At 36.6% G+C, this 27,687-nt stretch overlaps 1 protein-coding gene across 2 annotated transcripts in view; it reads right to left on the reverse strand.

The window, feature by feature from the left end:
* The window catches only part of ACYP2 (acylphosphatase 2), a 228,591-nt gene that overhangs the window by 73,822 nt on the left and 127,082 nt on the right, over positions 1-27,687 (reverse strand). Inside the window, exon 4 of one of the 2 annotated variants that reach the window (XM_036748030.1) lies at positions 27,223-27,258. The exons of the other annotated variant lie outside the window; for it this stretch is intronic. Within the exon in view, the coding sequence (XP_036603925.1) occupies positions 27,225-27,258 (34 nt within the window). The 3' untranslated portion in view covers positions 27,223-27,224. The remainder of the gene's footprint in view (positions 1-27,222; positions 27,259-27,687) is intronic. 2 annotated transcript variants of the gene reach the window in all.

The raw sequence follows: 27,687 nt of genomic DNA on the forward strand, positions 1-27,687 counted from the left end.
GGCCAGAGTGATATTTCATTAATATCAGTGACTTCACTAGAATTGAAATTCTTGCATTACTGATCACAGGGTCCACTTAGTTCAATTAAAAAACAAATATATGTTAAGGGACTGCTAAGGAAATAATACCTGCCCTCAAAGGGCTTACATTCTATAGATCTATCACCATCCACAGCAATTCAATAAATAATGAATAAAAAAATCATTACATTTATGTGGCTTTATATTCTACAGGATGAATATGCTGACATCTAATCAGGTCTATGCTCCAAGTCTTTCCACATTAATTATATTAATGACACTAAATTATAAATTTAGATTAGAATCTGAGCTTATTTACCCTAAAGAAAAGAAAGGAAATTGGAGATGTCAGGAGAAATCATAAGTATGATGCACTCAGTTTTTAAAGAATGTAGATCATATCAAATGAGAGACAATGGACAATTTTTCATTAAGACTTACCTATCAGCAAAAGTGACTTAGATGAGGCATAAAGACAAACAATGACTTAAAGAATTTTAAGATAGTAGAATATATCTTAATTATCAAGGAGGGTTTTATGGTGACCTCTAGAAACGTAAGGGAAAAAATAGTTAACTTTCAGAATGAAGTTCTGCCTGGAGGTATGGAAATAGATCCAATGGTCTCTGTCTCTTTTTTAAATAAGTGACACTGAGGTACTTAAGCAAGCTCATTTTTATGTTCTACTTAAGTGAAAATTTTCAAACTGAGCATAAACAACTTTAAACAGATATTGTTTCATCTGTTTTTCAATACTAAATGGAATTGAACTTCCAATTCCAAAAGGAGGCAGGAAGTTACTATTTTTAGTTAATTAGAAATAGATCCTTCTCATACTTAGACAATATGGACATTTAAGCTGACCAAAAGAGTCTTTCTCAATCAATATCCATTTTTTTAGTTATCATGCCTGTTTCTTAATTATCCAGGCTAACATAAAAACTATATAACCTCAAACACTGTACAGATATGGAAATAGGGTTCAAGGAAAATGCATGGCATTTATGGGGGCCAAAATAATAATATACCTGACAGCATCTTGGTATGGCCCACTTCTAATGATGCATTTTCACTGTCTTCTCTATGCCTCTATTTTCTCATAATTAAAGGGAAGAAGTTGAACTAGACGATCTGATCCATTTCAGTTCTAAATTGTATACTTCTTGGCCAGGGTACTGGTCTTGTGGTCAGGAAGAGCTGATTTCAATGTTCTTCCTCACACATCTTTTGCTGTGTGAACATGTGAACACTTAATTTCACTAGACCTTAGTTATCTCATAAAGCAAAGGGACTGAATTTGATAACCTCTAAGGTCTTTTCCAGTTCTAAATCTATGAACCTTTTATTTAGGGGACTTTTCTTCTAGAGTAAGGACAAGTTTTCCACAGGCTTGATTTAGCAACCTAGATCTTTAGATGGAAGGAAGGGTCATGTATTCCCCAAGCCATTTTATGATGTCATTTAAGTCAACAAGAATCTCTATAGAGTAAGAGGTTGAATATATGAGAAGGTTATGATTTAGTGACTTCTGATGCCTACATGGTTTCACAGGAACTATACCAGCCTAAAGGCAAACAGATATTCAATAATTTGCATTTAGCTTCCTTTGTTGTATCTATTCCCCCCATCCAAAGGTCTTAAGCATCTGACATTAACTCACTCATTTTCACAATAATTCTATGGCTAAAGATGTGTCACATTATCATCATTATTATTAGTTACCAATCAAAAAAACTGAGGCAAGAAAGATAAGATGACAAATAAGAGTCAGAACACTTATCAAAACTAGAATCTTCCGAGATCAAAGCCTATATTTAGTAACTAGTCATCTTTATCATCTTACCAACCCAGTAAAATGTTTACTTTCCTCTTCACAAGATTTAGACATTTAGAGTAGAAGACACATTAAAGATTATCTAGTTCAGTCACCCCAGTTTACAGATGAGAACACTGAAGCTTGGAGCACCGGAATGTCTTGCCCAAGCTTACACAAGTAGTAACAAAGCCAGGATCCAAACCCAGGCCTTTGACTCCAAATCCAGTGATACCACTATATCCTTCAATTAGGATTACTGTCAAATTTCCCAGTATAAATCATTATCTGCATTCAAAGAGTAACAATATTCATGGTTACTTCAGACATTTTCTAACTACTTGCTATCTTTCTTGTCAATTTTCATGTACTTTTTCTAATGGGTAATGGTGGTTACTATAAAAGACCTTATGTTTATCATTTAAAGGCCCCTCTAATAAAGGGGAAAAGAAGAGAAATTTGACAAGGTAGACATACATGCACTCTTTATCTGCTAATAATCTTTTTAGCCTTTATAAATTAATGTATATCATTGAGTTCTTCAGCTTGTCTAGATTGATTGGCAGGGTTCCAGGAACAAAAGTTCTTCATGTTAAGCATCAAACAATGTTGCTGAAGAAGTTACCAATGGCAGATTTATCTTGAAACACAATGACAATATTTAAGAATTCAAAGATCAGTAATATTCCTAATTCAGAGATAATCTTCATTTAGCCTTTTAGACTTTTAAACTTCATAATTTTCTATTTATACAAAGAATTTTAAAAATATTGTTTTGAATTTTACTCATATTTGTGATTAACACTGCCTTTTCCCCATTTGTAATACATGAATGAAATGAGATATTTTGGTTCCATAATAAAGGATAACTATGCAAAACATAAATAACCATGGTAAGACTTATACAAACTGATGCAAAGTAAAGTAAGAAGAACCAGGAAAAGAAAAAGGCATGATGACTAAAACAAGGCAAATGGAAAGGAAAACAAAAGAAGTGGAAACATTGGCAATCTGAGGATGAGATATGAAAATTTTACCTTACTCTCTTCTTTTCAGAAGTAGGGGACTATGGGATTTGGAACATTGCATATACTGACTTGGCGGCTGTATTATTTGTCTTGCAGAACTGTTTCTCTCTACAGCTGTCTTTCATTCTTTGTTACAAAAGATGACTCTCTAGGGAGGGACAGAGAAGGGATTTGTTTGGAAATAAAAGTCATGTAAAAACAAACTATACAAATAAAAATACACTCTCTCCAGACTTTCTTTGGTCCCTCCCTCTTCCCTGTGATTTCTTCATAGGGAGATTTAGTTGTTTCAGACACTATAACTAGCCTTACTTGTACCTTTCTGAATTGAAAACTAGGTTATTTGAAGACCCCAGAGTTAAAACATTTATTCTGATCTCTTTAATGGTCTTTGCTCCATACCTTTCTTATAGGTGTGTGTATGGAAGCTGCATATTACTTTTCATTGAATTGATCAATTAAACAGAAGTCTAAGATGTATTCAATTAAACAAACTCTCAATGAGCACCTGCTGTGTGCAAAAGCACTGTTCAAAGTGCCATGTTTAGTAAACAAAAGGAAAAATAGTCCCTTCCCTCAAAGAGTTCACATCCTATAACTGTGTACAACACACAGAGATTAACAAGTACAAGATAATTTTGACTAGAGAGCACTAAAAACTGGGAGGCAAGATGCAATCGGAGAGCAATGACTTACTGTAGGAAGTTGTACTTGAGAGGACCATTGATGGAAGAATTCTAGAAGGGGGAGACAAGGAAGGAGTATATTCCATGCAAAGGAGACAGCCAGTAGAAAGTTAGAGACAAGTGAAAAATAGTAAATATGTCATTCTACAGCTTCCAACTTTTAAACATTCATTCATTAAATATTTACTGATCACGTACTATATACATTACTGACTACTCAGATAGACTCTGTGGGAAACACACAAATGTATAATACAAGGTCCTTTCCCTTAAGGAGAAAAATGAAATTTTCTGAGCTAATGAAAATGACATTGCCTCTGATGACCACACGGGTAGCCAGTTAGTCATACAGATGGCTGAATTAAATGGGTTTTTAAAAAAAGTTTTCTTGATTTGTTTTTACATCATTGTAATTTCTTAACAACCCCCAATCCAAATAGCATCCTCCAGGTAAAACAGAAATATAAAAGTATAAAACAAACTAACATTTTGACCAAAAAGAAAAAAAATCCACTTTTTTTTTTGCTCGTCACCTGAAGGAAGAGAACAAGGGTTCTCACTGGCTAAACTACAGCACCAAAGCCAGGGCTTTTATTATTATTATGGTTGCTACTGACAGATGTACATAATAAAAGTAGGGATAGTCAGCTAGGAGAGCAGAATAAAATATCCTTGCCACCTTTGATTAGCTTTTATTCTGACTCAGAATCAATTGAGTGCCAAGGTGAAGAGGATCTTGCAAATCCTTCTCTCTACCCCCAAAGAAAAATTCTTGTATTTAATATTTATTTTTATATATCTTTTTTAGTCTTATGTACATAAATGTTATCTTGCCACTATAATGCAAGCTCCATGAGGGCAGCATCTGTTTTATTTTTATCTTTGTTTCTCTGGCCCCTCGTTCAGTAAAAAGTAAGCACTTAAAAAAATACTTGATCAACTGACTAAAGTGTAAGAGACAAGATTCTATACAGGTCCTGTGGAGTTTCCTTAGAAGAGCACCATGAATGGGTTTGAAAGGCGCAGAATCCCCCAAAATAATTGAATGGAAAGTGTAAAGGGTTTACAATGTTGTGTCAGAGAATTGTCTCAGACAACAAATGGTTCAGCCCCAGACATAGACAGTTTAAAGAAAAGATAATTTTTAACTTGGGGGTACCCTGCTGGCTTTTTTTTGATGCCCCCGGGGTGAGAGTAGTAATTCATCAGCTTAATAATGGACAAAAACAACAGCCATCCTAACCTTACCAGGGAGAGGTTTTCAAGTCATTGCACCTTAGCAGACAGAACTCAAGATGGCCAAGAGGTGGCCATGAAAAGATAAAACTAAGAATCAATTGTAAAAGAGCTGCTCCAGAATCATGAGCTCAATGGAGACACCTCATAGTGATAATAAGACCAACAAATAATTATAGCTAGCATTTAAAAAGTGTGAGAAGTAAATTTTTCTCTCCTATATTTAATAATGATTGTATTTTTTGTACTTTTTTATTGTACTTTTTTACTTCCTCATCCAGAAACCAACCAGTATGGAGATCTCTCTTAAGATTTATCCAGGTCAAGATCTAATCAGACAGTAAAAGAAATTTTGAGTTTAGGATAATGGGTACATTCCTGCTCACTATGTTTTCTCAGACAGATCTGGGAAGTACTTATTCTTCCTTTTGTCAGACAAGTGATAGGGAAACTGATGTCTATTTGATCAAGATTTGGGTGAGCCAAGTCACGTTTCCCAAGACCCTCACTGTAATATAGTCCAGTCTCTCATTGTAGTATTCATTTTCTCATTAATTGTTAACCAATCAGAGTTGATTGCCACCCCTGAGGAACCCCCTACTCTTCAAAGGGCATATAAACTGTGAGCCCACCACCATGAGGGGCCTTTAGTTTAAGAGAGATGGCCAAATGACCATCCTTTTATTAATAAGTATGCTTGCCTTATTAATAAAATGATTAAATTATCCAGAAACTATATCTTGAACTTTTTATCATCACAACAGTTCTTTAAGGTTTGCAAAGTACTTTTACAAATCTCTCATTTTGTGAGATCAATGCCCAAAGGAGACTACAATGCACATCAACCAGGACTGAGGTAGTGATACTCAGCAGAGATGGAGTACCCAGGAGCTCAGCAGAACAAAACCATGGAGGGATTTCACCAGAGGACAGAAGTATGTAGCATTAGAGGTGTGAATTACCCTGGCCATGTGTGTCTTCCATACATGCGTCTTTGCTCTACTGGTTCTTGGCACATGTTTCCTAGTCACACTTGTTGAGTTTGAAAACAGAAGACCTCCATTAAAATCCTTGTTCTTCCAGTTACTCTCAAATGCCTTGGAAAAGTCAATTATTCCCTGTAGTTCTTTGTTTCTTCATCTTTAAAGTTAGGGGGAGGCTAAAGTTAGTTGGCTAAGGTCACTTTTAGATCTAGATCTATTATTCTGTGATCTCCTGCATGGATGCCCTTCTATGAATATTGTGACATATGGTTGGTGGTTGCTGTCCTTCGTTCTCAAAGAGGACCAAAATGACATCACTATGCTAGAGACAAGTTTCATTGTGTCCAATTGTGGCTGATCAGACCAATAGGGGCTCAGAATGCTCTACCACAGGTCAGGCACAAATAGATCATACAAACATTTGGGGTGGATACTCTAAATTTGCGCATCCTGCATTTCCTTTGAGCTGTTTCAATTCTGCTTTGCTCATAGAGCATAGCACCTTCTCTGATGTGGGCACACCATGCTGAGCAGTTCTGTGCCAGTGTTTCCCATGTCACACAATTCCAAAGTTATTGAGAGAGACCTTGAAAATGTCCTTGTATCGTTTCTTCTGACCACCATGTGAATGCTTGCCCTGTGCGAGTTCTCCATAAAAGTCTTTTTGGCAAGCGTACATTTTGCATTCGAACAACATGGCCAGCCCATCAGAGTTGAGCTCTCTGAAGCAGAGTTTGAATGGTTGGCAGCTTAGTCTAAGTAAGGACCTCAGTGTCTGGTACTTTATCCTTCCAGGTGATCTTCAGAATCTTCCTAAGACAATTCAAATGGAAGCAATTCCGTTTTCTGGCATGGCGCTGGTAGACTGTCCAGGTTTCACAGGCATACAACAATGAGGTCAGCACAACATCTCTGCAGACCTTCAGTTTGGCAGCCAGTCTAATACCTCTTCTTTCCTATACTTTCCTTTGAAGTCTCCCCCAAACACTGAGCTGGTTCTAGCAATGAGAGTGTCAACCTCATTAACAAAGTGTACATCCCAGGAAAGTATACTACCAAGGTAAGTGAACTTATCCACCACATTCAAAACTTGTCCATTTACTGTAACTGATGATTCCATGTATAGATGATGTGGTGGTAGCTGATGGAGCACCTGTGTTTTCTTGGTGTTAATTGTTAGACCAAAATTAGCACAAGTAGCAGAGAATTGATCCATACTTTGTTGCATCTCAGCTTCAGAGGCTGCATTGAGTGCACAATCATTTGCAGACAGTAAATCATGCACCAACACTCCCTCCACTTTGGTCTTGGCTTGTAGCCTTTTCAAGATGAAGAATTTACCATCAGTGTGGTTGCTGACCTTGACACCGTGTGCATCCTGATTGAAAGCATTTGACAACATGGCTGAAAATATGATGCTAAAAAGCATGGGAGCAAGAACACAGCCTTGTTTCACTCCATTGGTGACTGGGAAGGTGCGAGAGCATTGTCCCTTATCTAGAACCCGGGCCAGCATGCCCTCATGAAATTGACATACAATGCTGATGAACTTCTCTGGGCAACCAAATTTTGACATAATTTTCCATAATCCCTCACAACTAACAGTATCCAAGGCCTTGGTCAGATCTACAAACATTGTGTACAGACCCCTGTTTGCTCCTGGCATTTCTCCTGGAGTCGTTGGGCAGCAAACACCACATTGACTGTTTCTCAGCCCTTTCTGAAGCTACACTGGCTCTCAGGTAGATGACCCTCTTCCAGGTGAAGGATCAGCCTATTAAGGGTGGACTGTGGCAAGAATCTTTCCAGGAATGGCACTGATAGTATGTTTATTTGGAGAAGAGAATGTCACAGGTTTATGGTGAATATGTTCTATTGTTCCTCTTATAAAACTATGCTATTTTAGTAAACACCTATGGTTTGAATGAACTGTAACCTTTGGCTAAGTAATAAAAGTAAATACACTTGTGGTGGCTTTGAGTTGACACAGAGGACCTTGAATCTGGGATAGTTCTTCTGAGGTGTCCATGTGGTAGAATTGGTGCCTATATGTGAAACTGTATGCTGGGGCTACCTACTAAAAACAGGCTAACAAAGACAATGAATGCAGATTTCCAAAAGAATTATGCTTAGGAAGCAAAAATTCTGAATATTTCAATCTAGTCTGGAAAGCGTATCTATTTGGAAAAAGAAAAAAAGAAGCCAGGCAGAGAAGAGTTCAGCCAAAAGACTTGTTATTTTGAGGATGAGCCATGTTAGAAAAGGACTGGCCACTTAAAAATTGGATTAAACAAAGCATAGTTATTACATGGATTCACATACAAGTTGACTCTCTTCTTCCTAAGGATAACATTCAATTCTCCAAGGGCAGATCAGTAAGCTTGCAATATTTACAACATCAATACTGCCAAAACTGGGTTTTGTTTTGTTTTAGCTCTTCCTCACTTTCTCACCTGACCTCTATCAGGGTTGTTCAGCTGTTACAGAGATCTATTAATTACAGTTTATAACAGTTTGTTTCAAAGTCAAAGCTCCTCTAGCATTGAAATAAAATTGACACATGACTTGAGTATTCAGAAATGGAGATATAATGAGGTTTTGTATTAGTAATACATTTGTTTCTGAGCTTAGTTTACCTTTTACAGTTTTTCTTTCTTTTTCTAGCTTCCACAAAGGCTAAATGGTTTGTGGATAATTAACAGTTAAAAATAGCATTTTAAACCACATCTCTGGTATGTCCTGTAGAAGATTATAGTACTAATGACAATAGTGTCTCTCGTAAAAATATAATATAGTGCTTCAGCTAGGCTTCTGAAGCTTCAACTAGACTTCTGAAGAAAGTATCTAAGAAAATAGGAATAAATATTGAAAACACTATTTTTTAAACAAAGAATATATAATAGACATCATCAAGTCACTCTACCTTTTAAAAATAAGGCAAGCTACTGGTTGGTTTTATGCACTATTATTTATAATCAATGGTATTTAAAAATGCAACTTGTGAAATGGGTTTTATTACAGATAGACCACTCTGTACTGGTCAATGAAAGCTTTCCCTTTTGCTGATCGCTACAGAACAGTAAAGGTAAGATGATTTACTTTCAACAGGTTCTTGAAGTGAAATAAAAAAGTTCTTAGTCTTAGCAAAATAGATGCATGACAAATAATGATGAGTACTTGAAGAGAGGCTTGGGAAAGATCTGATTCATGCCCATCATTAAATGGAGACCTCATCAGCATAGGGTAGTGGAAAGTAGCAGGAGAGCCATGTTTTCTGGTCAAGTCGTATCACTTCCTCCAGGCTATAGTTTCCTCTTCTTGTCAAAGGAAGAAAAGGAGAGTTGGATGATGTGTTCCTTTGTAGTTAAAAAATTCCATGAGTATAATTTTAAATATACAGTAATTGTATGTTGCTTACTAAATAAATCTGCTGAAAGGAAATGGTTCATTCATCTCCCAGTGACAAGCCTGCTTCGCCAATGTTCAGTAAATAAAATAATCATTGGTTTTCTGTCACAAAATGAATCTCAGCTTCTCTATGTGGGCATTGGCAGCCTTTTGTGGGGTCTCGTCAGCTCTAGGGCAGGGGCAGCAGTTGATGCCAGTACACACACACACACACACCCTGTGCATGGCAGCATGTGTAATAATAGATAGAGGGCTGCACTTTAAATCAGGAAGACCTATGTTCTAATTCTTACTACAGCACTGACTAACTAAGCCATACTGGGCAAATCACTTAACCTCTTAAAGCCTCAGGCAGCTTCCTGGGACTTATCTACTAAGTGAGAGATTTTCAAAATTTCTTGGTTCATGGTGCCCTTAATATCTCCAGTTCTACCATGGTGCCCCTAAAGCAAAAATAACAAACAAAAAAAAACCCCAAACCAAAACACAAACCATCTAAATTCTATTTATTAAGTAGTTAGGTCTAAAAAATGTGATAATTATTCATGTCCTGACAATTTAGGAACTGCCCCCCCCCAAACACATAAATTTAAAGAAAATTTTTTATTTCATTCTGAAATAACTACAATTATTTATGAATGCAATATGTGCACCTCTTCAATACAGTACAGCTTCTCAAACTTGCAATCAGACTAGCCACCGCGACCCTCATTTCCTGTTCCTTGTTGATTTTTGTACAGTACTTTGCTTTTACTCACAGCAACAGCTGAAAACTCAGTTTCACAAGGATATGGTATCACAAATGAGCAAGCTCCAGAAGTTAGTGGTGTAGCCACAAGTACAAGTAAACAAAAACACATCTGAAACAGTCCAGAACATCGCTGAAAGAAATTTAGCATGATCTAGTATATCTCTAGCTAGTATTTTATGGGGTGTATAGCCATTTTCCTAGAAAGTTTATAATATTTCATAGGGTTTTGTGTGGGTTATAGAGAGGCACATAGTTTGAGATCCACCTTACTAAGTAACAGAACAGTTGCATCTATGTGGATGGAGTGAGTTCTAGAGTGACAAAATCTGCTAGATGTAGCTTAGAGTCTAAGCAGGTCCTGCACAGCTTTGAGGCCCAAAGACCTCAGCAGGAACTTCCTACAGAATAAATTAAGGTTCTGCTAATCAGAGACCTCTAAAGGTCCATAAACACTCTATTATGGTACAGTGGATAGAATGTTGCATTTGGAATCATGAAGACCTGAGTTTGAATATGGCCGAATCTGAGCGGTGAAGAGAACCAAAATGACATCACTATATTGGTGTTAAGGTACAGTGTGTCTAACTGTGGCTGATCAGACCAATAGGAGCTCGGAAAGCTCTAACACAGGTCAGACACAAATAGACCACATGAACATTTGGAGTGGAATTGTCTTTAAATTTGTGCATTCCACATTTCTTTTAAGCTTTTGCAATTCTGGTTACCTCATAGAGCACAGTGCCTTCTGTGATGCAGGTATGCCATACTGGGAAGTCTTTGCCAATATCTCCCATGTCATGTAATTGATTACAAAGTTCTTCAGAGAGATCTTGAGAGTGTCCTTTTGTCGCTTCTTTTGACCTCCATGTGAGGGCTTGCCTGGTATGAGTTCTCCATAAAATAGTCTTTTAGGCAAACATATGTTTGGCATTTGAACAATGTGGCCAGCCCATTGGAATTTACTCTTTGCAGTAGAGCTTGAGTGCTTGGCAGTTTAGCTTGAGAAAGGACCTCAGTGTTTGGTACCTTATCTTGCCAAGTGATCTTCAACATCTTTCTAAAACAATTCAAAAGGGAGCAATTCATTTTCCTGGCATGGCACTGGTATACAACAATGAAGTCAGTAAAATGGTTGGGCAGATCTTCAATTTGGTAGAAAGTCTTCTCTCCCAGACTTTCCTTTGGAGATGCTCAAACACTGAGCTAGCTCTGGCAACATGTGCATCAACCTCATCATCTATGTGGAAATCCCTGAAAAATATACTGTCAAGGTAAATGAACTTATCCACAACATTTAAAATTTCTCCATTTGCTATAATTGAAGGTTCAACATACAGATATGGTGTTGGCTGGTGGAGAACTTGTTTTCTTAGTGTTACTTGTTAGGCCAAAAGTAGCACAAACAGCAGGGAATTGAGCCATACCTTGTTGCATCTCAGCCTGAGAGGTTGCATTGAGAGCACAACCATCTGCGAACAAAAAAAATCATGAACCAACTCTCCTTCCACTTTAGTCTTGGCTTACAATCTTTTCAAGTTAAATAATTTATTGTCAGTGCTGTGACTGACCTTGATGCAGCTTTTTGTTCTGGTTGAAGGCATCTGATAATATTTCTGAAAGCATCATGCCAAAAAGTATGGCAGCCAGCAAGGAGACCTGCTTTACTCCACTGGTGACTGGGAAAGTGTGAGGGCATCATCTATTATCGAGAACCCACAGAAGCACACTGTGATGAAACTGATGCACAATACTGATGAATTTCTCTGGGGAACCAAATTTTGCCTTAATTTTCCACAAGCCCCCTTGACTGACAGTATCAAAGGCCTTGGTCAGATCGATGAACACTGTGTTCATACCTCTGTTCTGCTCCTGGCATTTCTCCTAGAGTTACCAGGCACCAAACACCATACAGACCATTCCTCAGCTCTTTCCAAAACCACAGTGGCTCTCAAGTAGATGACCATCTTCCTGGGGAAGGGTCAGCCTATTAAGGAGGACTCAGCCAAAAATCTTGTTGGCAATGATTAAAAGAGAGACACCTCTGTGATTGTCACAGAATGATCTATTTCCTTTACCTTTATAGAGATGGACAATGATGCATCATTGAACTTCTGGGGGATAACCTCTTCTTCTTGTGTAACCCAGAAAACTTTAATCAGCTTTTGTATGAGCAGTGAACTCCCTGCCTTATAAATCTCAGCTGGAATAGAAAGAGCACCAGGCTCTTTGCCACATGAGAGGAGCCTAATGGCAACCAAAACATTTCTTCTAGTTGGAAGTTTGGCTAGAGAGGGATTGACTTCAACCTAGGAAAGCTGGAAAACAGTATCACAGAAACTAGATATAGACCAATAATGTTACATTGTATACCAAGATAAGATCAAAATGGGCACATGATTTAGACATAAAGGGTGATAATGATAAGCAAATTAGGAAAACTTGGAATAGTTTACCTGTCAAATCTATATGGATAAGGGAAAAATTTATGAGCAAACAAGAGATAGAGAGTATTGTAAGATATAAAATGATAATTTTGATTGTATTCAATTTAAAAGTTTTGCACAAACAATACCAATGCAACCAATATTAGAGGGAAAACAAAAAGGTAGGGGAACAATTACAGCAAGTATCTCTGATAAAGGTCTCATTTCTCGAATATGTAGAAAAATCAGTCAGTTTATAAGAATATGAGTCATTCTTCAATTGGCAAATGGCCAAAGGATATGAACAGGCAGTTTTCAGATAAAGAAATAAAAGTTATCTACATGAAAATGCACTAAATCACTATTGATTAGAGAAATGTAAATTAAAACAACTCCAAGGTACAACCTCATACCTATCAGATTGGCTAATATGACAGAAAAGGAAAATGATAAATGTTGGAGGAGGTATGGGAAAATTGGGACACTAATGCACTGTTGGTGGAGTTGTGAACTGATCCAACCATTCTGGAGAGCAGTTTGGTACTTTGCCCAAAGGGCTGTAAAACTGCATCTCCTTTGATCCAGTAATACCACTACTAGGTCTGTATCCCAAAGAGATTTTAAAAAGCGGAAAAGGATCCATTTGTACAAAAATATTTACAGCAACTCTTTTGGGGTGGCAAAGAATTGGAAACTGGGGAGATGTCCATCAATTGGGGAATGGCTGAACAAGTTGTGGCATATGAATGTGATGGAATACTATTGTGCTAAAAGAAAAGATAAACAAGATGCTTTCGGAAAAAGCTGGAAAGATTTACTGATGCAAAGTGAAACGAGCAGAACCAGAAGAACACTGTACATAGTACCAGCAATATTATATAATGATCAACTGTGAGTGACTTAGCTATTCTTGCAATATAATAATCTAAGATAATTCCAGAAGACTCATGATGTAAATGCTATCCACCTCCAGAGAAAGAACTGCTGGAGTCTGAATACAGATCAAAAGAGTACTATATTTTTCATTTTAATTTTTCATGTTTTTTTCTTGGTCTGCATTTTCTTTTATAATATGAATATGTTTTGCATGATCACACATGTATAACCTATATAAAATTGCTTACCATCTCAGGGAGCAGGGAGGGAAGGGAGGAAGAGAGAGAATTTGGAACTCAACATTTTAAAAAAAATGTCGAAAATTGTTTTTACATGGAATTAAGAAATAAAATGAAATTATTCAATAAGAAGACAAAAAAAAGAAGGATGTTGATAAGCTGGAAGGTGTCCAAAGAAAGGCAACTAGAATTGCAAAGGGCCTCAAGTCTATGTTATATGAGGATGGACTGAAAGAATTGAGTTTTTAGCTTGGAGATAAGACTTGAGAAATACAAGAGACCCAGGACATAATATCTGTCATATGGAAGAAGGAATACACTTATTCCATTTTGCCTAGATCAGAATCAGGATATGTATGCAGAAGTTACAAAAAGGTAAATTTAGGTTCAATAGCAGGAAAAATTTACTAACTATTATAGTTGTTCAAAAGTGGAATAGGTTGTGTGCAGATGTGGTATGCTTCCCCTCTTTGGAAGCCTTAAAGAAGAGAATGGGTGACCACTAGTCAGACAGTGTGTATTCCTTTGCTATATGGGTATGGGAAGATAGTTTCTGAGAACCCTTCCAACTTTCAAATTAAGTGACTTATTTTAGATCTGTGCATGGGGGCATGTGCAAAATCATCTTTTAAAGTCTGCTTATATAATTTCCGTGACTTCTTTAATAATTTCTGGTAAACAGCAGGCAAGCAGAACAGGGACCTTGACCAAAATCTCAAAAAGTTTAGTTTTGTTTTTTGAAACTGATGGCATTCGGGCTTTGGAGCCATTATCAACTGACATCAGAATATTTTTTGGTTATCATCCAAGATGAATTTGAAAGGGTAATATTTGTTAATTTATCCTTTCTTAATTTAAAATTGGCTGAAAAAATACTGGGTTTTGTTAATGTACTGAATTGTTGGTTCACATATGACTACAGTCATAGATACATATTATATGCATATGTATATAATACATAATACATATATTCCTACAGTACATACACAATATTTTCAAGCCCACAAAATATTCACCACTCCTGATATCTGATCCTAGCACATAGGAGGTACTATCCTGCTTCTGCTACTAACTGGGGCAAGTTAGAACTCTTGGGACTTCAGTTTCTTCATCCATAAAAAGGTGGAATTAGACGATCTTCAAGGTTGCTTCCAACTCTATGATTCTTTTGGGTCTGCAGGTATACATCACTGAGACTTTACTTCAGTTCTTTCATGAATCTCACTGATGTGGGCACTCCAGCCATGTAGATCATTAAGACACTCGTGCCTTTTCAACCAGGGTACTTCTAATCAATTTTCTTCAAAACTCCATCAGGGATTCACCCTACATACTACAGGCCTTTTATGGATATTTTGAAATTTAATGTTTCACAGATACCAGGTTATAACAATTAGCCCACCCACATGTTACTCTTCATTTTCACCATATAAATAGCCCTCCTCCTTATTGATTATGTCTTTTACACCAATTCTAACCTGTAAGTGATCAGTGATAATATGGTACAGTCTACTTATTCCCACTTTTCCATTGCCCTTTGTGTCATCTGCAATTTTGATTCTCCAGAAAAGATGGCATTCTGTGAGACAGTCATATGCACCACCAGGAATTATATTTTTATGGGGTTTTGTACCCTGGAGTAGATTGGGATCAGTGAAAGGACTGTAGTTTTCCAAACACAATCTAGCTTGCTTGTCTCCTTCTATTCATTTCTGGGATCATCCATTTTCCATCTGTAGTGACTGTCCAAGAAATATATATTGAACTCAAAGGACTTGTTTCAATCTGGGCAATTTGCAATTGTAATCTTTGTTTACGTAGTATTTTCTGTGTAGATGTCTAGGTTGAGGAGAGCCTACATTTTGCTATATGTATTCAAATACTTTAAAAATAATAAGATATATAAGATCTTGCATTTCCTACACTTCTAATAAAATGTGTAACAGGTTGCATTTTGCTGCAGAAACTCATCTCCAAAAGCCTGCCTGTTTACTTTTCATTTTTTTCATCTAGTATATTCTTGATACGTAAGACTATTCCCATTAAAATATTATTTCCATTCCATAAAGAAGGAAAAAGTAGTTCTATGGGTCTATATTTACGGATGTTTTCTTGGTTGTCTTTTTTGGTAATAATATCATATATAATCTTTTCTAGAATACTGGAGATTTCTACTCTGAAATATCTTGAAAGTTGATACATAAGGGCCTGTAAATCATTTCACTTCTAGTGCAGTTTTGGGCCCTAGCTATTCTTCCCAATTTTTAAATGCCATTTCCACTATAAATATGCTGGCAAATCTGTTTGATTTTTGTCTGTTTTCCTCAGTTCCATAAACACATACATGCATACATACACACACAAATACACACTGCTCTAGGATGATCTGTTTTATTTAGGCCTCACACAAAGTTTTCTGCAATTTCCTTTTCCACTTCACTTTTTTGAAGTTTCTCCTAAATCTTCTGATATCCTTTTCCACAATGTTTTATGAATGAGCTTGCTCTACAAATTGGTTGTAATCTACCTGGCTGCCCTCAGTTACCATGTCCCTCTCTTTAGCAAAGAGGTTAAGTGTTTGCTGGCAGAGGCTGTTCCTGGGTTATTTTGACCTCCTTGTTGTATCAATTATTTTAAATTAGTTAAACTTCTCTAGCTTGATTGAGATGGCATAGTCTTCAAGAACCTAGGGTCATCTTCAAACTAAAATGAGGCAATCAAGAAAACTTTTAGGAAGAACTTTAAAATTATTTAAAATTTAGCAAACATACACACACAGTGGTTATGAAAATTCTTTCACAAAACAGAACTGGAAGTCATAGTGACATAATTGTGTTCCTCATCCTCTTCTAAGGAAAATAAATATTTATTATCCTAGTTTGCATGCAAGAAGGTTCACATGTAAACATTCAGACCTGTGAACCCATTTGTAAAAATCTTAGGGAAATGAAAGGTGGAAGATTATGTGGCAATAGTACAGTAGAAAGAGTGCTAGTTTGGGAGTCAAAGGCTTGGGGCTCAAATTTTCAGTCTTCCAATTACTATCTGTGTGACCTTTGGCAAGACTTCAAACCACCCTGGGCCTCAACTTTTTCATCTGTGAAAATGAAAGAGTGGAACTAGTGGGTGTCCAAGGTCCCTTTAATCCTTCCATCTGTGATCAATCTATTACCAACAATTTTTTTTGTTTGTTTTTTTCAGACAACTGAAGTGCATATTTGATACTGACATGCAAGCATAAAATATAAATCCCGTGTCAACTCTGCATCATACCTTTAAATAAAGAAATGACAAAGCTTGCTAATTATATGAAATGTTAATTTGCTAAAACAGTTTTACATGATAGTGAAATAATACAAGGTAAACATAAAAGTTGACAGATGAAACGAATAGGGGTGTTCATAAGAATTTATCACATTTCAGTAATTGTCTTTAGTTATGAATACATACATATATATTTCCAGGTAGACAGCAAATTTAATCACAGAAGAGAAAAATTCTTTAAAACAAATCTAAAAGGGATTTCCCTAGGTAGGTTCTCATATAAAATACAAAATGAATGCAGTTACTCCATTGGAGAAAGTTTTGTAATTTTAAAAGGTTGGATATCATTTCCCCCATTTAAGTATAATTTACAAAACTTTAATAAGGCAAGTAAAATTTTTGTGGAAAAATGATATGAAATGATATAAATTAATAATTTACATTTCAAATTCCTGACAGGACAAAAGGGGAGATGGACAGATGAAACAATGTCTCTTCTTCTAAAACACAGAATTGTACACAAATTGAAGACTTCAAAGAACTTTCAGACTGTATGGTTTTGGCTCTTGGAACATCTTTTTGGTTACACATTTTAAATCATATTAGGAATGTAACTAGAACTGCACTCTACTTCAGGAAAAAAAAGTTTGAGTACACAATTTTCTAGCTCAATTTTTAAAAGTGGCAGCAATCTCTGAATTTGTTGTGTTTCAAACAAGGGTCTGAGAAACATTATCAAAAATAGTAATGAAGGCAAAAATTGGCAGACATCTAGCAGCTTGCTTTTATTAAAACAATGTGGGTGACAATTGATTTCATGATTAAAAATGAATTTTGTTTTCAATAAATGCATTGTTTATGACATTTGTACTGACAGATTTGATAAATCTTTTGCTAAACTAAGGTTTTACTATACCCCTTGTAGCATCAAGCCACTGGCATAAGCATTTTTAAGCACTTTTGAGCACTGTGCTAGGTGCTAGGAATTAAAAAAAAAAGAAGAGTCTATATTTCATTGGAGAAGGGGAGTGAAAACAACACAAAATAAATTCAAAGTAATTTGGGGGGAGGGAAGGCAGTAACTTCAGGGACTAGGGATCAGGACAGGCTTCAAGTTGAAGGTGACACCTGAGTTGAGTTTTGATGGCTATTAGAAGGGAACAGGCAGCACGTGAGCCTAATACCAAATAATGAAATACTCAAATGAATCTGTTATCTCTTAATTTGGAAGTTCCCTCCAACAATTAAGATTACAACCTATCTGTACTTACCTATGCAACTCTTATCTATGTCCTCCCTTGAGTTCATTACGGGGCATTGGGATGGGGTGGGGAGAGAACCAAACATTTTGGAGGCCTGACTTGTTTTCTCCTAAAGCATCAAAGACACCAAGATTACCCACTGCATCCTGGGCTGTCACCAGTTTGTCTTGACTGACTTTTGTCCTGCCACTGGACTTTGATAACTCAGGAAGAGAGAGGTCGATGACTTTGTGCAACAATGCCTCGCTTAAGTCCAAATCATGTGAGAGTCAAGAGACCACCTGTGATATTATCAGTCCTCTTTAAAATTAAGGACGAACAATAACAACATCCAAAAGACACTAGTGGAGTACTCAGGCTACCTCTCACTCTTGCCATGCAACCAGCTCATCATCATCTCCTAGCTTACATTTCCTTGATGACACCTTTTACTCCTGTTCTTCTAAGTTTCTCATTAGTTACAAGTTGCAGCCTAAATATACATACTATGAGCAACTCCATTGCCCTCTCTGTGTTAATCATTTTCAGTTGTTTACATACTATTCTGCTACATGTCTTTCAGACATTAGACTGTGAGGTGCTTAAGAGCAGGCACTGTCTTTTGTCTTTCTTTGTATCCCCAGTGATTAGTACAATGCCTGGCACATAGTAGGTATTTAATAAATGCTCGTCGATTGATACAACACACCTGTAGAATATGGGCATTAAAAAGATGAAACTTTATTTCTGGGAAAATCTTGGGGGCTATTGAAAGAACTTCGTAGTTTTCTGAAGATAATGTAGGCTACTTCTATCTTTTGACTCCAAAACCAGTACTGTTTAATAAAACATCAGAAGTAGTGGAAAGAAGGTTTGGGAAGAGGCTCAATTAAGCAAAGTCATCCCTAGTGTATTTACGGATGAAGCTGGAAGGAGGACAACAGACGTAAGAATAAAAAGATCTGAAAAGATTTTTTTTAAAAAACAAATCCTCACTATTGAGGTCAATGGAATCATTACATTTGACCTCAAACATCATACTTCCCAACTGTGCAGATAAAAGAAGTGGAAAGGGCACTTAAGAAAACAAAGATGAGAAAAGCCTTTCTATTGGACCAAGCTTACCTAGAGGAGCAATATGCTGCTGTAAACACAACTTTGGGAATATTAAGGGGCTGCTTCTCAAGGTATCTGAAGATGGAAAAGAGATACCAAAAGTATGGGAAAAAAACATAAGATCTTGTTATTACTAAAAAAAAAAGTGACAGAGAGAACATTAATGACTATTAACCCATAACATTTTATGATAATAATCTACTTATGCATTGAGGGAATCTTTGGTGACAGTATTAGAAAGGAGTAAATGTGTTTCTGCAAGTGGTGTTCCACAATGTTAAATATTTTTACCATAATAAAACTGAGTAAAAGATGTACTCAATATGAGATCCCAATGTGCTTCTAAAATCAATCAATTAATAAATATTTATTAAGCACCTACTAGGCACTGGAGATAAAAAAACAAAAATGAAATTCTTTATTAAAGAAGCTTCCATTCTAACAGAGGAAATAGCATCTACACATAAAAGTAAATATAAATTATATATAAAGTAAATGCTATGTGATTTGAGTAGGTGTAGGCAGGCACTAGCAGATGGGAGGTTCAGGAAAGGCCTTATATAAAAGATAGAATTTATGTGGGACTTGAAGGAAGCTTATGATTCTAAGAGGCAGAGGTGAAGAGAGACTGCATTCCAGGCACAGAGGATGGCCTGTGAAAAGACATGGAGTCATATATGGGAGGAACAGTTCTTAGGACAATTGGATTGTACCACAGAAAGAATGGAGGGGAACAAAGTACAATAAAATTGGAAAGGCAACCTAGAACCAGTTTATTAAAGGCTTTAAATAGCAAATAGAAGTATTTGTATATTTTCTTAAGGAAAATAGGACCATTGAAGATTCTTATGCAAGGAAGTAACGTGGTCATACCTATAAATTAGATAAATCTCTTTGGCCACTGTGAGGAAGGTGGATTGGAAAGGGGAGAGGACTGAGGCAGAGACAGCAATTAGGGGATTAGGCAACAAAACAATGAGGGCCTGAATTATAGTGGTGGCTATGTGTAACAACAATTCAGTTAGCAGCAGCTGTTGAGGTGTAAGACCCAAAAAGACCAGCAACAAGAGCTGCCAGCACAGGCTCTTTTGATCTGCTTCACTAAGGAAAGTAACTTTGAGGGGTTAACAATCTTACTTTAATCCAACATACAAATATCATTCATTTAGTTCAAGGGGAAAAGCCTGCAACCTGAGCTTCAGAGCAAATACAAATTATAAACATACAATATAAACAGACCAAATCACAATTCATAGTTACCAGGAAAGCATCAACATCTGGATTTACGAGCCAAGGGCTCTTAAAATGGCTGCCTAGAGTCCCATGCCACTCTTCCAGTGACTGAGAGTCCCAAAAATCAAAGGCCAACCTTAGATTTTATATACATGTGTCAGGGCCTAAAGGATTCACACCTGATCAGCAAAAGGGTATGAGCCTGGGGTTTAGTACCTAGTTAGCAAAAGGGTATGGGCCTAGGGCTTTGCTCCTAGTAAGGCTTAATTGAAGGCATTTGGTTACTTTAGCATTTCTGAAAGAGAAAACAGTAAAAAAGAAGTCCCACCTTAATTACCAATACACTACGGGGGGAGAAAGGGATGGATACCAGATGATGTAGAGGTAGAAATGACAAAATTTGGCCACTTACTGCATATGAGGTATGCAGGAGAGTGAAAAGTGGAGGGTGGCTCCAAGATTGCTAACATGGATGCCTGGGAGGATGTTGGTACCTTCAACAGAAAAAGACAGCTTAGAAGAGAGATGGATCAGGGCTGAAAGATGAGTTCTGTTTTAGATTTGTTTGGTTGAGATACCAACAGGACGTCCAATTAGAAATGTATAGATGGGAATTGGTGATTCACTACTGGAGGTCAGGAGATAGGATAGAGATGAATATAAGATATGGGAATCATCTACTAAGAGATGATAATTGAACCCACTGGTTCATGAGGTCACCAAGAAAGAACATAGAACTGAAGAGGTCCTAGTACAATGTTTTGGGGTATGCATGCAATAGGGATATGGAAGATGAGCCAACAAAGTAAATACAGAAGGTAGGACTAGGTAGGTAGGAGAACCAAGAGACAGCAATATCACAAAAACCCAGAAAGAAAAGAGTATACTTAAGAGAAGACAAAAGTTAGCCAACAATGTCAAATGCTTCAGAGAGATTAAGAATGAGGTCTGAGAAAAGGCCATCAGATTTTGCAGCTGAGAGGATAAGTTTGAGAAAGATATTTTTAGTTAAATGATGAGGTTGGAAGCCATATCCCAAAGTACTGAGAAGTGAATGACAGGAAAGAAAGTGAAGACAAAAAACAGAGAAAGCTCTTTATATGATTTTGGCTGTGAAAAAGAGAAGAAATGTAGGATAATACCTTGAGGGAATAGTGGGTCCGGTGAATATTTTCTAAGGATGGGAGAGACCAGGATATAGTAGTAGTCAGAATAAGATGGTGCTAGTAGATAGGGAAAGACTAAAGACTGAGGGAAAGAAAGGGTAATACCTGTAAGCACAATTTGTAGGACAACAGAAAAGATGGGATCAAGGAGACAACTAGTAATGTTGGCCTAGAGGCGAAGTCCATCTCTTTAGCAGAGACCAGTTACTGTTTTTTTTTAATGTTATTCTCCTCCACTCAATCTACAATTCAGACACGCTTACCTACTTACTGTTCCTCACACATGACACTTCATCTCCCATCTCCATATCCCTGTATTTGCTGTATGCCTACTTGCTAGGAATATTATACAATAGATTCCTGAATTGGGCAGGAGGTTGAACTAGATGGCTTCTGAAGTCTCTTCCAACTCTGAGATTTTATTCAATTCAATTTAGCAGACATTTATTAAATTATTACTATGTCTGAGACACTGTGCCAGGTAAACAATGACAAAAATCAAAAAGTCCCTACCCTCAAAATTTATAAATTCTCAACATTCCATGGTCAAAAATAATTCACAGCAGCACTTCCTAACCCTATTTTTGCCACACCGGAAGGTCTCTGTAAATGCCTCAAGGGAGTAGGAAGAAGTCCCTACAATTTTCAAAGAAAGTAAATTTTATTAATTTAAAATACAAATATATATCATAAAGCACTTTTAAAAGGAAGTTTAAAAGGAATGTGAACCAAGTCTAAGAAAGAAATGAGAGTGTTACAACTCCAAAAGATTAGTGTATCTGTAATTGGTGAGGAAGAAAAATAACACAGCGATAGTAGTGGGGATTTATAGTATACATTTTCCCATAGACACAGTGTCTATGTTTCATACGTGTAGCATGCCTTTTCCAAATATCATACTATTTTTAAAACTTCAAAAAAGCAAAAATATAATTATTAATAAAGGGCTGTCCATTATCGCAGCTATGGCAACCATACCTCCTGGATTTTGCAGTACAGTGACTCATTCCAAGTGTTATATATCCCCTTGTTCCCATTCGAATAACCCAGAAATTCTAATATATGTTACAGTAACTACATATGTAATCACAAAAGATGAAAAATCCTAGAAACATAGGATTTGTTTATGAAAACCCACACATACTCACCTACATTATCACAAAGTAATTATCACATAAACTTAGAGTTGGAAAAGACAGCAAGGATCATCTCATGTATATTTATAGTGATTTACAGAGTTCAAGTTCAATTTAATAAATATTTATTAATAGGGAAATGGCTGAAGAAGTTGTAGTATATGATTATGATAGAATAACTATTGTGCTATAAGAAATGATGAGGGGGATGGTTTCAGAAAAACATAGGAAAACTTATATGAACTGATGCAAAGAGAAGTGAGCAGAACTAGGAGAACACTATACTCAGTGATAGCAATATTGTAATGATGATCCACTGTGAAAGACTTAGCTATTCTGATCAATACAATGATCCAAGACAATTCTAAAGGACTCATGATGAAAAATGCCATTCACCTCCAGAGAAAGAAGTGCTCTGAGAACAGACTGAAGTATAATTTTTTTCTTTTTTGTTTATTTTTTATTTTGGTTTGGTTTTTTGGAGGGGGGAAGGCAAGGCAATTGGGGATAAGTGACTTGCCCAAGGTCACACAGCTAGTGTCAAGTGTCTAAGGCCAAATTTGAACTCAGCTCCTCCTCACTCCAGGGCCAGTGCTCTTTTTGCTGTGCCACCTAGCTGCCCCAAAGTATAACTTTTTTCACTTTTTTTCTTGCATTTTTTTGCAACATGGTTAATATGGAAATGTTTTATTTGATTTCACATGTATAACTGACATCATATTGTTTGCTTTCTCAATGGGTGGGGGAGAAATTGGAGGAAGGGAGAGAATGTAAAACTCAAAAAATTATTTAATATTAAAAATAAATAATAAATTTATTAAATAAAATAATAAACTTTTATCAAGTGTCTAATGTATGATTTGCACAACGCTAGGCAATAATAAGAGAAGGAACAAAGTTTAACAAAGATACAGTCCTTAACTTCATAGAGCTTTAAGTTTAGAAGGTACATATGATACATAAATGGATGATTATAATACTACACAATAGAATACATGCATTACAGAGATATAAGGATGTTCAATGTGAAACATAAGGAGGATAAAAGCTATCACAAATTAGGGGATCACAGAAGAATAGATGAAGGAGGTGACATCTGAGTTGGGCTTTAAAGGATTCGTAAGGACTAAACAATTGGAAAGCAGATGGGAGAATATTCTAGTCATAAAGAATAACATTCAATGAGATTGGAAAGCATAAGGTGTGATCTGGAACATAGTTTGGCTAGTGCATACAGTAGAAATAGGAGAATTTCATGAGACAAAAAAGGGGTTTTATAAACCTTAAAGTTTTATATAAACATAATATTCATGTTCACAAATCATTTTCTGTTAAATTGTAAGGTATCTAATAGTTCCCCAGGGATCTTTGCCTGTCCATGCGCTTTTTAATTTTTATTGAAGCTTTGGATAAATATATAGATGGCAGAGAACACAAAGGTAAAAGGGATAGCTGACACACTGGGTGACGGAATCAGATTTCAAAATGATCATGACACACTAGAACACTGGGATAGATCTAATAATTTAATAAAATTTAATGGTGTCTTTGCTGTCTCTTGAACATGATACTCCATCTCCTGACTGTGCATTTTCACCAATGAATGTCTGGAATGCTTTCTCTCCTTGTCTCTGCTTCCTGGCTTCTTCAAGTTTCAGCTAAAATCTCACCTTCCTCCAGAGGCCTTTCATGTTCCCTTCATTGATAGTATCTTCTCTCTTTAATTTCAATTATATATATATATATATAATTGTATATAATATATATAATATAATTACATATAATTTAGGTATATAAATATATGTGTATATATACATGTGTGTACATATGCATATATATACAGAAATAAATATAGTTTGCATGTTTACAAACATGGGGTGGGAAAAGGAATGAAATGGTTAAGAGACACACAAAGGCATGACTTGGTCCATCAAGAATTTCAGGGATTCTAAAGCTCAGGATGAGGTGAGGTCGATCAAAAAAAAAAATTTAAGAACCAAAAAAAGTGTTTGTTTAGCAGTATTACAGAATAGGAGCGGCTTAAAGGGGCAGCTATGTGATGCAGTGGATAGAGTGCCAGGCCTGGAGTCAGGAAGATTCATCTTCCTGAGTTTAAATCTGGCCTCAGACTCTTACCAATTGTGTGACCCTGGGCAAGTCACTTAAACTTATTTGCCTCAGTTTCCTCGTCTGCAAAATAAACTGGAGAAGGAAAGGGCAAGCTACTCCAATGTCTTTGCCGCGAAAATCCAAATGAGTTCACAGAGAGTTAGACACAACTGAAAACAACAGAACAACAACAATGACAACAAATGTCTCCCCTACAAATCTGTGAGTACTCTGAGAGTAGGGAGTACTTTTGCCTTTCTTTATATTCCCCATACTTAGCACATTGCCTGGTATATAGTAAGTGCTTAATAAATGCTGGCTTACCTAAAAACTTAATAGGAAGAAGGAGTAGAAAAAAAGAAGGAAGAGGAGGAGGAGGAAGAGGAGGAAGATGAGGAGGAGGAGGAGGAGAACAAGAAGAAGAAATGTAAAAATCAGCTTCACAAATACAAGAAGGAAGAAAGGAAAGAAGTATATATTGAGCACCTACTATGCACCAGGCACTGTGCTAAATACTTCATAAATATTATCTCATTTGATCACCAAAATACTCCTGGGAGTTAGGTGCTATTATTATCCCCATGTTATAGTTGAGGAAACAGAAATATACAAAGGTTAAGTGATTTGCCCAGAGCCATACAGCTAGGAAATGCCTGAGGCTGGATTTGAACTTAGATCTTGAGCTCTAATCATTGTATCACATAGTTTGTCTGAAAAAGATCTGGGGGTTTAAGTGGACTGAAAGCTTAATGGAAATGAACAGTTTTATATGGTACCCTCAAAAAGAGGAAATGATAGTATTACTGTGCTTTGCTTTCCTCTGACCACACCTGGAATATTATTTATTGATTATGAAATCGATTCAAGTTTCTAAGTCCCCTATTTTAGGAGGTACATAGGTAGTGAGCTAGAGAGTATGCCGGAGAAGCAACAAAGATGATGAAAAGGCTGCAAGATCATATTACACAAATGACTGGTTGAAGAAGCTGGGCAAGTTTAGCCTGGGGAAGAAAAGTCAGGGGGCATATGAGAGGGGTATTTCAATATCTGAAGGGCTGCCATACAACCAAGCAATCAGATGGTAGAACTAGGGACAACAGGTGAAAGTCACAAAGAGTCAAATTTAGGCTTGATGTCAGGAAATGCTTCTTAACAACGAAAGCTTCCAAAGTATACTGATGGCCTCAGGAAGTAATGGGTTCCCCATTCCTCATTCAAAATTCTGTCAACAAAGATTTATTAAGCACTTACTGTGTGTAAGGCACATACTTTTCCAGAATGATTTACATCACTCCCTTTCATGGACTTTACATTCCAGCCAAATTGGCCTCTTAGATGCTCACCACTCATGACATTACATCTCCTTCCTCTGTTCTTTTGTACAGACTGTCCCCCACAACCGAAAGCTCTCTCTCCTACTGTCTGCCTCTTGAAACCCTGCTTGTTTTCAAAATTCAGCTCCAGTGCCACCTCCTATGAGATACTTTTCATGGTTCCCCAGATTGTTAGCCTTCTACCCCATTCTCCTCTGGAAACTATTTTGTATTTATAACGTTTAGACAATACATGTGCCTATACATTCCATTTTTGTCTTTACATCTACAACATATATCATATACACAATTAAAAATGTCATCTCCCCCTATTAAAATGTGAGCTGTTGAGAACACAAAGTGGCTGGTGTATCTATTTTATCCCCAGTGTTTAGCAAAATGTTTGGTACATAAAATACATTTTAAAATATTTTTTTTCATTCACTTATTTATTCATTCATTCATTTGCAGTCTCATCATTTGGATGTTCCTTCAAACAATAAAGACTGAAACCTTGCCATACATGCCCATCCTATGGACTCTTGTCCATATCCTACCATAAGTTTATGAAAATAGGCATTCCCAACATGCTGGAGGCTTTACTTGTTTTCTCCTGATACCATAGGATACCAGGGAAGCACGCAGGCTATCCAGCTGTTATCCCTTTCCCTTGACATATAACTAGACCATCTTCTTTCACACTTTCTTGATTAAATCTTTTACTCTTATTTTTCTTTGAGTCCTTCATTGGTTATATTTTATGACTTACTCATAACTATCATGGGCCTCTCTATTGCCCTGTGTGTAATGTTAATTTTTAATTCTTTAGAGACTGTTGCATATTACAATCCTGACAGAATGTTGCTATTTTAAAAATCTATATCTTTGCTCCTGGGAGACACTTGGGGTCATTAAAAGAGATTTGCAATTTCCAAAATCAATCACAAAACCAGCACTGTAGTCCATTGGCTCTCCTATCAAATTTGGGCATCTAAGTTATTGTCCACTTATATTGTCTATCTCAGAGAGGCAATGCAGCATAGTGGGATAGACAGCTGGCCTCAGTGCCCGAAGACCTGGGTTCAAGTCTTGACATACCACTGTGTGACCCTGGGCAACTTAAATTCATAGTATTCTAGGCAGTTTATCTAAGACTATGAGTTGCAGAGAATGTGCCAACCTTTATTGGTAGAGGAACTTTCCTCTTCTGGGAGGTCTGTAAACAAATTAAAATGAAAAATCAATAAAAAGCTTTTATTAACCAGTTACTATGTGTCAGGTTCTGTGTTAATATGAGTAAAATTACAGGTCTAGTCCTCATCCTCATCCTCACCCTCAATTGACAAACTGGCAGAAAACTCTATAGCTTGTTCACATAGTGATACAGCAGGCTCTGAGTAACATTTTTCATCTACGTGGACTCTCTTGTTTTGATGGTTAGGCCAAATATTTTTGAGTGGCTCTCAATTTTTCCAGTAGATTCTACAAACTTCTGGGGTATGATACAACAATCATTTCATCCATAAAGAGGAGCATTTGGATAACTCACCATTCACAGGAAATCCCTCTTCATTCTGGGTGTATTTCCTTCATTATAATGGAGGAAATACAACTTTGATAAGCTTATACCTCCCTGTTTTATGCC

Source organism: Trichosurus vulpecula, chromosome 3 (assembly GCF_011100635.1).
Source record: "Trichosurus vulpecula isolate mTriVul1 chromosome 3, mTriVul1.pri, whole genome shotgun sequence".
Taxonomy (NCBI): Eukaryota; Metazoa; Chordata; class Mammalia; order Diprotodontia; family Phalangeridae; genus Trichosurus; species Trichosurus vulpecula.